We start from the raw sequence: 12,329 nt of genomic DNA on the forward strand, positions 1-12,329 counted from the left end.
TACAGCACCGTCCCACTTCGTTGGGCCAGCGGAGTAGACACTCTCACACCACACGACTTCCGTGCGACAATGTCGCTGTCGTCAACCACCGCACGGGCAGTAGCACGTCCCTGGCACGAATCTTCTACACGGTGTAACTCCACCTAGGAGTGTCGGATTTTGAATCGGACAACGGGTCCTGCCTCAGCAACCGTTCACACACAATATTCCACTATCGTGGATCAGGATTCTCATCAGGATGTATGTGGAGGATCGGAGGGTCTCCGGAGCTCTGAGCTTACGCAGCCATCTTGCTTGCCCGCGAAGCTCCTCCTCCACGAATTACAATGTTAATGTTTCAGATTCCTGAATTTGAATCGTTGTTAACAAAGTTAAAAAGAAAATGCGGCATCGTAACACATCGCGATCACGTGATCGCAACTGTAGCCAATTGAATGGCTTATAACGTAGATAGCCTAGCGTAGTTTGGTTCCGATCAACTGATTGGGAGACAGCTCGAAGCGCGGGACGCTTTACATTTTCTGTAAGTTGACAACGAACGCTGAACATTAAGGCTGTAAATGTTAGTTCTTTTTTGGTTAGTATTGACTTCAGGCACAAACTGAGCCCGGACTCTACAATAATGGTTAAACTAATAGGTCATTTAGTTAGAAGCAGTTTATCTTAAGATGGTTTCAGATAGTATTAACAGGCATGATTGCTAGATAGTTGTGTTACTTTTGTTACTACAGGCCCGTTTATCATGTAGAACATAGTATGATGTTGTTAAATAATATGACAGAGATGAGCATTAGGCTGATTGTATTTCCTTGATTTTTTCTATACAGACCCCCAAAGAAGGGTCATCACAGACCCGAAATGCATTGGGTAGATGTAAAATGTAAACATCTGATGTCTCCTGAATAATGGATTTATATTGATGATCAACGATGATGAAAAATAAAAATCAATGATTGAAATTGAGATATAACGTTGAAAGAAGGATTATTGTTATGCAGATTAAGAGAAGAACCGAGGAGGTTCAAGCATAATTGTGCAGTATAAAGTTGCCCAGCTACCATTGTTTGTGTGGGATTCCACTGTATGGTGTGCTACCTAAGGCAGTAAGTAAGACATGGGGGCATATGTTCAAGCCTCTATCACCATCAAAGCGTCACTTTAAGTGGCGTTGTGGTGGGGATAAGGGCCTAACCTTATTTACAAGGCAGCGTTAAGCCACTTAATGTGGCCTAACGCTGCCTTGTAAATACAGCCCCCTTTCACGCTATGCTTAGCGTGAAAGGGGTGGGCAGTGGGTGTTGCGGTGGGCGTTCCACGGCAACACCCATCGTTTTTGATGCTGCCCCTATTTACAAGGGCAGCGTAAATAGGAGGCAGCGCCGAAATTAAGTTGGCGTAACGAGCAAGCACACGCTGTGTTTGTAAAGTGTCTACACTTTTGTTAGTAAAGCGCTGGGCAGACTGTGGCATTTTGTTTAAGTATTGCTGTTAATCGGAGCCCGTGAAGGGGCTCCGATTAACAGCAATATTTAAACAAAAGGCCACAGTCTGCCCCGCTCCCACACAGCCACAAGCGTCATAATCCCCACCAGCCCCCGCCTCCTTAACTGCATTCCTCACGCCTGCTCCACCGCAATCACTGAAATGTGCTCATGTTCGCGCCGCTCGCGTTTTAAAAGCAGCGAGCGGCGCGACCCTCTAGCGACGTCCTGTGTGCGCGCTCCACGCTAGGTGGTGCGCGCTGACTTGGAGGGAGGTGCGCGTGCGCGCGGCCTAGAGGGAACAGTGGTTGCAGCCTTGCGTTTCTGTAATGGCGGAGTGAGGCATTAAGCCATGACGGCTAGTTCCTTGTATATATGCCCCATGGTGTGGTGTGTTACATAGTGCTTGTTGTTTAGACCTTAAGATATGATGTGGTGTGTCATATAAGAGTGTGGCATTGTGTGGTATGGTAACCCAGGGTATGGTGTGTTACATTAACACATGGTGTGGTGGGTTATGTCACGGTATGGCACCACATCATGGTATGGTATGTCATGCTGTTCCATGGTTCGGTGAGTTATATCCTGATGAGGCATTGAGTGATACGTTCAGTCACGGTAGGGTATCTTAAACCATGCTGCCACATGGCATGGTTGAGGCCTGGTATAGTAGGTTCTGCTGTGGGTGCAGGGCAGTAACCAGACCATACTTATCGCTCTCTTCTCTCCCTGCGTAGGTGCAGACTGCCTCATGGGCATCTACCTCCTCTGCATTGGTGCCTTTGACCTCAAGTTCCAGGGGGAGTACAACAGGCACGCGCAGGCCTGGAAGGAGAGCAGCGAGTGCAAGCTGGTCGGGTCGCTGGCCATGCTGTCCTCCGAGGTCTCCGTCATGCTGCTGACCTACATGACGCTGGAGAAGTACCTCTGCATCGTCTTCCCTTTTAGCCACTTCCGGGCTGGCCGGAAGCAGACGATCGCCACCCTGACTGCCATATGGCTACTGGGCCTGCTCATCACCGTCATCCCCTTCTGGAACGAGGCCTCGTTTGGTAACTTCTACGGCAGGAACGGCGTGTGCTTCCCTCTCCAGTCAGACGAGGAGGAGACGCCAGGAGCCAGGGATTACTCGGCCAGCATATTCCTAGGTAAAGTGTGTCTCTCAGTAGAGGGGGGATGGGGCCTTGTAACTCCTATGTTCAAAATGTAGCCTTAGATTTGTGCTCAAATGGGCTGATTACTCATGATTGCGATCAGTGTCATCTTAAGGCATAGTTTGGGAGGCCTAATTCAGACCAAAATTTCATTTTATTACCCATTTACTGCTAATTAAAGTCTGCAGGATGCCAAACAAAACTAAATTATAGGTTAAACTTGATCAAGGTCTCAAAAAAATGATTGAAATATATATCGCATTGCCGGGACCCCAAAAATCCTTAAGTTGGCCCCGGATACAGAAAGTCGGAAATAGATGTTGGCAGAAAGGGTGAGAGGTTTAGAAAGAGAATGTAACTAGACAGAGGTCTAATAGTGAGTAGATTCACTGTTCTAGGGGGCCCTTTCTAAGGTGGGGCCCTCGGCAATTGCCCACTTTGCAAATGCCTTTAAACATCTCCGATTGTGACCTTTCGAGCCCAGAAGAGCGTCCCTCCTAAGACAAAGAGAGTACATACAACCTGATAAAAGAGAATAGTTTACGATGGGTTGGTATTATATTACCCATTAGTATCACGCTTCCACATAACCGATCTACTCTATCTGAGAGCGAATAGTTAACATGCCAACTTTTACAGCAAAGTGGGAGGGCCCGATTCACAGAACTAACTTAAGACAAAATCCTAAACTTACTACCATTGTGGTATTCACAGAAGGCACTTACTCATTTTGGTATTCACAGAAGTTAGGAGTCCTAACTTTAGGACTCCTAAATTCCTTCTGTGAATACCGAAAGTCTTAAAGTTAGGATTTTTCTCAGGTTAGGAGTCCTAAAGTACTACTCCTAAACTGAGAAAAATCCTAACTTTAAGACTTTCGCTATTCACAGAAGGCATTTAGGAGTCCTAAAGTTAGGACTCCTAACTTCTGTGAATACCAAAATGAGTAAGTGCCTTCTGTGAATACCCAAATGAGTAAGTGCCTTCTGTGAATACCACAATGGTAGTAAGTTTAGAATTTTGTCTTAAGTTAGTTCTGTGAATCGGGCCCTGAGATTTTGTACAAAAAAACTGAGAATGTCTTTTCTCCATTGACTTCTATTCAAGCAGAGGCAATTTTAGGTGGGAGACAGATAAAAGAAAGACATTTTTGGGTTAATAAATTGGGGGGCATATTATCAAGAACGACGTTAAAATTATGCTGCTTTAGTGGCAGGAAACTGCAGCTAAAGCAGCGATAATGGGCTTGATAATATGCCCTTGTGAATTCCCATAGAAGCCCATGTTCTGGTGTGAACCTGGGCTTCTTTGGTTATTCTCAATGGCATATTATCAAGCCGATTATCGCCACTTTAGTGTCAGTTGCCTGCCGCTAAAGCAGCAATAATTTTAATGCTGTTCTTGATAATATGACCCCAGGAGTCTCCCGCCTGAATCAGGTCTCTTGGCTGTATGGAACAGATAGATGAACAATCATAATAGGTACTCGCTCATTGAGCTCAGTGGTAGACGGGTGTCTGTGTTGAGAATGGACTCTGGAATGTAACTCTTGAGACAAAAAGCGTGGATGGCTCAAGTATTCCTCCTAGTCACACTCTGCGCACCCTGGACCTACCCACTAATTTTTCCTTCTTGGTCGCCAAAGTGTGGGGGCAATGTGCAGCAGGATCGTGGACCTGAAATCTTCGCAAACGTGTTCCCTGAATAGTTCTATGACTTGGAACCAATGCAGATGAATAAGGGCTATGGAAATATATGTTATTTGGTAAAATGAATCAGGTGGACCATTCAATAGTCTAATTTTGGAGGCACAATCACTCTTGCTTGTTTTTCTTTCCAAAAATGTCTGTAGTGTGCAACATCTAACAAAGGCGACCCCTTCGTTGATGTGGTTTGGATAGTCAAGAAGAACTCTCATGTTTTCCAGGACCATGTATTAGTAGCTAATCCATTCGTGTTGTGTTTTTTTGCATACTGGGACCTGAAGTCCTGCTTCCATGGGATTAACAGGACCACAAATCCCACCATGCAAAGACAACATCTGGACTGAATAAGCTAAGGACACATGAAATGACCACCACTATGATTACATTCCACATTTTAAAGTTCTTTTTGCAGACAAAACCATTTCAAAAGGGTGGCCTCAACATTGTAAAATGGCACAACATTGAAGCTAGTAGTAGAATAGAGGTTTTAAAAACACGTCTAAGTTCACGTTTGTGGGCAATGAAAAGCCTAAAAGGAGGCACAGCTGGGTGTAATTAAAGTTGGGGTTGAAATCCAGATATGGACAGACTGTTTATCATATGAGTAAGGGATTATATTTTCCATAAAAGGACAAAAGAACCACAAAAGTATCAAGAAGGCCTTGGAAAGGCTATTGGTGGAAGCATGTCTCTGCAGTGGTTGGAATCCTTCGTTCCAGACTTTCCTCTGCTCCTCCCATCACCTTTGAGTGTTTAATGTATTGCCCTAAGTGGCCAACTGTATGTTCAGACATGGGTCCATGCTCACTGTGGCACTGGAACCAAGTTACGCCTGACTCATCAGGGCAAAACCGGTCTTGGTTGCTTCTTTTCCGGTTTGTGGAGGACCTGGCTTGGCAGTTCGGGCTGGACTTTTCCTATTGGAGCATGGTCAAGACTGATTTGCATATAGCTGGGTCCAAACTGTGGTGGCTTGATAGATAAACGAATGAAAGGTTGGAATGCTACCATGAGCGACTTCCAATGGTTAGACTTATTGCAAGCATTCCTGCCATCACCTCTTGTGTGTTTAATGCACTGCCCTAAGTGGGACATGTATGCGCATCTCCTGACTTTTCGTACTTGTTGCTTCGTGTCTTCTGCAGGTTTAAACTTGATCGCCTTCATCACTATTGTCTTCTCCTACACCAGCATGTTTTACTCCATCCACCGAACGGGGACGAAGACAGCTGAGCGCAATGTTCTGTCCAGGGAAGTAGCCATCGCCAAGCGCTTCTTCTTCATCGTCTTCACAGATGCCTTGTGCTGGATCCCTATTTTCCTTCTGAAAGCGGTGTCACTGACCAAGGCGGAGATCCCAAGTAAGACCACCTGACAGACCTTTAAGCCTCTATAATGGGGGGATGTTGGTAGGGAGTTGGAATGGGACATCCAGCCTTGGAGCAGCTAGTGTCACTGGGCAAGAGCAGGTGCAAGGCTAGGGATAGGAGCTCAGTTTAAATGCCAGAGAATGAGGCAAATTGATGCATGGAAACCAAAACAAAGTAAGAGAGGCACAGGTTTAAAGGCAGAGCGAAACAGATGGAAGGGGTGGGTAGGAGATACACAGAAATGGAAACAGGAAGGGGATGTAAATATAATCGACAGAGCTGAGGAAAAGAGATGAAAGAATGAACAGGCACAAAGATGAAAAGGGGGAAGGCACAGATTTGAAAGGGGAGGATAGAAAAGTACACACATTAAAGAGGGAATGCACATCTGCTATTGCTGCATGCATCAGTAATCACTGCATGCATCTGCAATGACTGCAAACATCTGATATGGCTGCATGCATCTGCTTTTGCTGCATGCATCTGCAATCACTGCATGCATCTGCAATGGCTGCATGATCTGCAATGGCTGCATATGCCATCTCTGCATGCATCTGTGATCGCTGCATGCATTAGTAAACACTGCATGCATCTACAATGGCTATATGCATCTACAATGGCTGCATGCATCTGCAACTGCTGCATGCATCTGCAATGGCTACATGCATCTGCAATAGCTACATGCATCTGCAATGGCTGCATGCATCTGCCATCGCTGCATGCATCTACTATCACTGCATGCATCTGCATTTACGGCATGAATCTGTGACTGCTGCATGCATCATTATTCACTGCATGCATCTGCAATCACTGCATGCATCTGCAATTGCTGCATGCATTTGAAATTGCTGAATGCATCTGCAATCGATGCATGCTTCTGCAATCTCTGCGAGCATCAGTAATCACTGCACGCATCTGCACTCACTGCATGCATCTGCAATGGCTGCGTGCATCTGCAATTGCATTCATCAGTAATTGCTGCATGCATCTGCAATGGCTGCATGCATCCATAATCACTGCATGCATCTGTAATCACTGCATGCATCTGGAATCGTTGTATGCATCTGCAATGGCTGCATGCATCAGTAATTGCTTCATACATCTACAATTGCTGCATGCATCTACATTTGCTGCATGCATTTGAGATTGCTGCATGCATCTGCGATCGCTGTATGCATCTGTGATCGCTGCATGCATCTGTGATCGCTGCATGCATCTGTAATCACTGCATGCACCTGCAATGGCTGCATGTATCTGTAATCTATGCAAGCATCTGTGATCAATGCATGCATTTGCGACCTCTGCATGCATCTGCGACCTCTGCATGCATCTTTAATCTATGTATGCATCATTGATCATGCATGCATCTGTGACTGCTGCATGCATCTGTAATCACTACTTGCATCTGTGGTCACTGTATGCATCTGTGGTCACTGTATGCATCTTCAATTACTGCATGCATCTGTGACCGCTGCATGCATCTTTAATCACTGCATACATCTGCCATTGCTGCATGCATCTGTAATCACTGCATGCATCTGCAATTACTGCATGCATCTATTAACGCTACATGCATCTGCAATAACTTCATGAATCTGTAATCTCTGCATGCATCTGTAACTGCTGCAGGCATTTGTACTCGTTGCATGCATCTGCAATCACTGCATTCATTTGTAATCGCTGCATGCATTTGTGATCGCTGCATGCACCTGTAACCACTGCATGCATCTGGAATCGCTGCATGCATTTGTGATCACTGCATACATCTGCAATCACTGCATCCATTTGTGATCACTGCATGCATTTACGATCACTGCATGCATTTGTGATCACTGAATGCATTTATGATCACTGCATGCATCTGCAATCACTGCATCCATTTGTGATCACTGCATGCATTTATGATCACTGCATGCATTTGTGATCACTGCATGTATTTGTGATCACTGCATACATTTGTGATCACTGCACGCATTTGTGATCACTGCATGCATTTTTGATCACTGCATGCATTTGTGATCACTGCACTCATTTGTGATCACTGCATGCATTTATGATCACTGCATGCATTTGTGATCACTGCATGCATTTGTGATCACTGCATGCCTATTGCTAGAGTTAGGCTTCTGTACAAGAGCAGAAACATGGCTTCCTTTTCGTGGCATGGTGTCTGGTGTTAATGGAGCTCTTGCAACTTACAAATGCCGTGTTATGGCTTCTTAGTTTTATTAATGACTTGCAGAGGATGAGCAGAATCCCACCAATGATGCACCTGCAGTGAGGATATCAGCTGCGCGTGAACTGGCATTTAGCCTCACTCAATGGAGTCCTGCAACTTAGAGCAGCACATCCATCTCTTTCACATCACCTTTCAGCTCAGAGAGAAACAAAATACCAATCTATCTTTGTATTTTACAACCTCGAAACACCATTAGCAGCACATTTAACCATTCTGACAAAACAAATCTTGGGCATCCCTGCATCTGCTAAACTTCACAACTGACAGCTCACACTCCCTCTTCTAAGTACTACCACCTCCACCTCTTGTTGATATAAAGAGCCTATGGGGCATATTACCAAGCAATAGCGATAATTATCGCTATTGCTTGGTTAGAGACAAAAATTTACCGCAGCGCTGCGGCGATTTTTACCGCAAATAAACCTTGGTATTACCAAGGTTTAACGCAAATGCGGTAAAAATCGCCGCAAGCATGAATATCGCAGAAAAGTCAGCGATATTCATGCATTAGCGAGCTAATGCTCTTAGCCATGTTATCCACCTCCCATTGGATAACATGGCTAAGAACTGCTCAGGGCAGGTGTTAGCTTTTGGAGGTATTCCCGCTTAGCGCGAATATCTCCAAATGTTGGTAATAGGAGATAGCGATGTTAGCGACTGTTTTCAGTCGCTAACATCTTGGCACGCCCACTTGCATCTCATTAGTGATAAATATCACTGACATGCAAAGTGGGGCCCAAGATGGTCGCTATCTCCTACTAGCTGTCGCTAACTGGTGTTAGCGGCAGCTAGGTAATAGGGAGATAATTTTATCTCCGCTTTCTTGGCTTTTAAAGCCAAAAAAGCGGAGATAAACCCCCTTGATAATATGTCCCTCTGTTTGCTAATACAGCAAATTTAGTTCTACGGTAAATTCCTCTGGTTTCCCAAGCACTGATGCATTAGGACTAAGCGTGTTGTTGACCAACCGAATATTGAAAATCAGTCAGGATTTCAGGAAAACGCAAGTAAAATGAATGAGAGTTAATTTCAATGGGCATTGTTTGCATACGCTTGTCATTCTGAAAATCCAACTGCATGTTACTAGTCAATAGCTCATCAGTTAAGCCTACACCTGCTTTGCTGGTACATACCTTGGTTCAGCTAAAAGTACCATTGCCTCCAGAGTCCTCCTGCTCCTAGATAGTGGTGGCAGAAAAAGCTGCTGCTCCATCGAGACTGCCAGTGTTCTCTCACCTGTTGTGGAGCGTGAAGGGTGCGGGGTTGGGATTGCTGCTTGGTGGTGTAGGGTGCTTTATGGTGATTTAGACTATACATCAAAACATCATCATTCAGTTGTGTGCTTGTTGCTTACTTCGTGTTATTGTAGCGCTTCATGCCCCATTTCTAGGCACTGGAGTGCATTATCGACAAGGTAGCATGCTGCACAGTGGGAGAGGGCTTGGCTGGAAGGGTATTATGCTTGCCATCAGGCTAGTCTGGGAAGAAGCCTTTTGGTGTCACGCATGAGGGACCCGAGTGATGCTCTTACCCTGTCCTATCACTTAACAGTGTGATGGAGGAAGAGATGGGAGAGATACTATGTGTAAAGTTCACATTAATTGGAAGCTGTGCATCTTTGCGGGTGCCTGTCTACTTACTACCTAGTCTTTAATCCTGCGTCCAATGTTGGATTCCACAATTTAAGTCAGTCTTTCTATAAATCCTACAGAAGATTCAGAGGACAGAGATCTGTCTGGGTGGTTTTGCTACAGTGCAATGGACTGTTGCACCGAATAATTCTTGATGCTCAGTGAGGGATGGGGGTGGACCGCACAAGAATGGACCCTGTTAAAGGTATCCAGGGTGGAGCTGTTATGGGGCAGATCTTTTTGGGCAATGCGTGCATCTCCTCACATGTTAAGGGGTGTGGTTTAACTGTGTTGATGGTGGCTGCTGAAAGAATAAATGCTTCTTTGAGGTTCTCTATTGCAAGCTGCCTAGTATGATTGTTCTATTGCTCCAGAACCTGAGTTATAAGCACGTTCCAGTTTGTCCTGGTTAAAGGCAGTCAGCATTATTGTTGTTCCTTGCCCTGTATGGTTATAGCCGGCTGTGGTCATGGTCAAGTCGTGGTAGTTCTGTAACTTTTAGGAGAACCCTTGCGCCGATTTTCTGATATGACCTCAAATGTTCCTCAGTTTAGAGATTCCATGGTGCGAGCCATGTCTTTACTTCCTCCCAGAAATTCTAGTGGTCCTGTAGTGACTCCGGTACACAGAAGTAGTTGAATATTGATTTATTCAAGAAAACAAGTAGTACATGTAATAAGGTGCTGCCAGCTTGAAGAGGAACTCGGGACTGGCAAACACTCTAAGTACAACACTACATGACATGCATACATTCCAAATGACAAATACAGCATTCTAACATTATCTAACCAGATCTAAATATAATGAGCATCACTACACACCCCCCTCCTTAAATATAAAAAAGACAATACATACAAGGAAATAATTATTTACACACATAATCATTTAAAAATTTAGGAGCCACAACTTTCCTCCCACTTCTGGTGAAGATTTGAGATTGCAACTCCTTATCAGTAGAAGAATTAGCATTACTGGAAATCTGAGGAGGATCAGTACCAATATTAAAAGAAATGGGTGGAATGGAAGATAGGGGAGAAGAAGGCAAAGACTCAGACAAAACAACAGGAACCTCAGAGTCAACCAAAGTGAGCCATAGGTTGAATAACCATACTGTCCTGGGGAAGAACCTTGTTAAGGGAACCCATACTAGAGTCTGAGACGACCACTGGAGTCAACCACCAAAACTCACCAACCTCGCCCACATCCCTCTTCTTATTTTTAAAAGGATCGGGTCCCCTGGCAAAAGCAATCTTACTCATATGATGAATGGATCCATCATCCAACATAACGGTGTTACGCATTACTTTAGTAATGGTTTTGGGATCTGAAAAACGAGGTTGCAACTTACCCGTTTTCTTTGCAAACTTGACTCTAACTAATTGACCAACATCAACATGAGTATCCCTGGTGCCATGTTTTCTATCATAATACAATTTACTCTTGTCCTGGAATTTGCAAATGTTATCAATAACCTTGTCCGCATTCCAAATGTATTCCTTACTCCTGCCCATCCACACGGGATTCAACTTGGAATAAGGAAACCTGCCTCTCATCAATCCAAAAGGGCTTTCACCACAAGTCTCATGAACTGTGATTCTATATGGCCATAACATTTTATCAAGTTCAATGTACCAATTCTTTCTATTCTTGTTGGCAAGTTGTAAGGTTCCTTTAATGACTCTGTTAACCCTCTCGACAACAGAATTACCTTGCGGATGATAAACAGCAGAAAATCTTTGCTTGATGCCTGTAGACTCCATAAAGACTTTCATAGTATCAGACTTAAACTGAACACCGTTGTCAGTTAAAATAGAGGCAGGTAAACCTTCCCTGATAAAACACTCGTCCAAAAATGCTATGACGGTGTCAGTGTTTACTTTGTCAACAACCTTCAATTCAATCCACCTCGAAAATAAGTCAATTAGGACCAACACAAACTTGATAGAATCATCTTGCCACATGAATGGCCCCATAATATCTAACGCTAATTCCTCCCATGGTAATTTGGGACAATTAAGAGATGACATTGGAGGATTAAGTGTCTTCTGACTTTTGTCAGAACATTCACATTGAACACAATCACGAACTGACCTTTCAATTTCCATATCAATACCGGGTCACCAGTACACAGCTTTTACATTCCTCTTAGTTCTGGATATACCAGGATGTCCATCGTGCCCTATGGATATGATCTTTTGGCGTACACCTAATGGTGGCACAAGTTTGTCACCACGACATAAGAAATTACCATCAACACTGAGTTCATCTTTGACCTCCCAGAATGGCTTACATTGGACATCAGATTTAGATTGGACAAACCAACCTTGGTTGATTTTTGTCTTGACTGCTTCTAGTGTTACATCTTTGATAGATTCAGAATCCCATTCTTCTTTCGAAAGACCTTGAGAATTAGAAAAAACTCCAGCAACACAACAATCATTCCATGAGTTTAGATCAATTTCCTTCATGGGTAAAGGTAACCTACTTAAGAAATCAGCCACCACATTCTTTGCCCCAGGTACATATTGTATGGTATACATATAATCCTGAAGTCTCATTGACAGCCTAGCAATCCTGGCTGACGCCCTGCACAAACCCTCCGTAGTAAGAAGCTTAGTCAAGGGTTTGTGGTCAGAGCGCAGGATGAATTGTTTACCCCAAATAAGTTTGCGAAAATGTTCCATTGACTATACCACAGCAAGAGTTTCACGTTCGATCACAGAGTATTTTTCTTCACAAGGCGATAAA

General features: G+C 44.2%; 1 protein-coding gene across 1 annotated transcript in view; it reads left to right on the top strand.

Moving 5' to 3' along the window:
* LOC147718411 (relaxin receptor 2-like) overlaps positions 1-12,329 on the top strand; it is a 321,363-nt gene that overhangs the window by 292,092 nt on the left and 16,942 nt on the right. Inside the window, exons 9-10 of the mRNA XM_086967195.1 lie at positions 2,219-2,629; positions 5,487-5,702. Coding sequence (XP_086823321.1) covers positions 2,219-2,629; positions 5,487-5,702 — 627 coding nt within the window. The remainder of the gene's footprint in view (positions 1-2,218; positions 2,630-5,486; positions 5,703-12,329) is intronic.

Source organism: Lissotriton vulgaris, chromosome 4_1, assembly GCF_964263255.1.
Source record: "Lissotriton vulgaris chromosome 4_1, aLisVul1.2, whole genome shotgun sequence".
NCBI lineage: Eukaryota > Metazoa > Chordata > Amphibia > Caudata > Salamandridae > Lissotriton > Lissotriton vulgaris.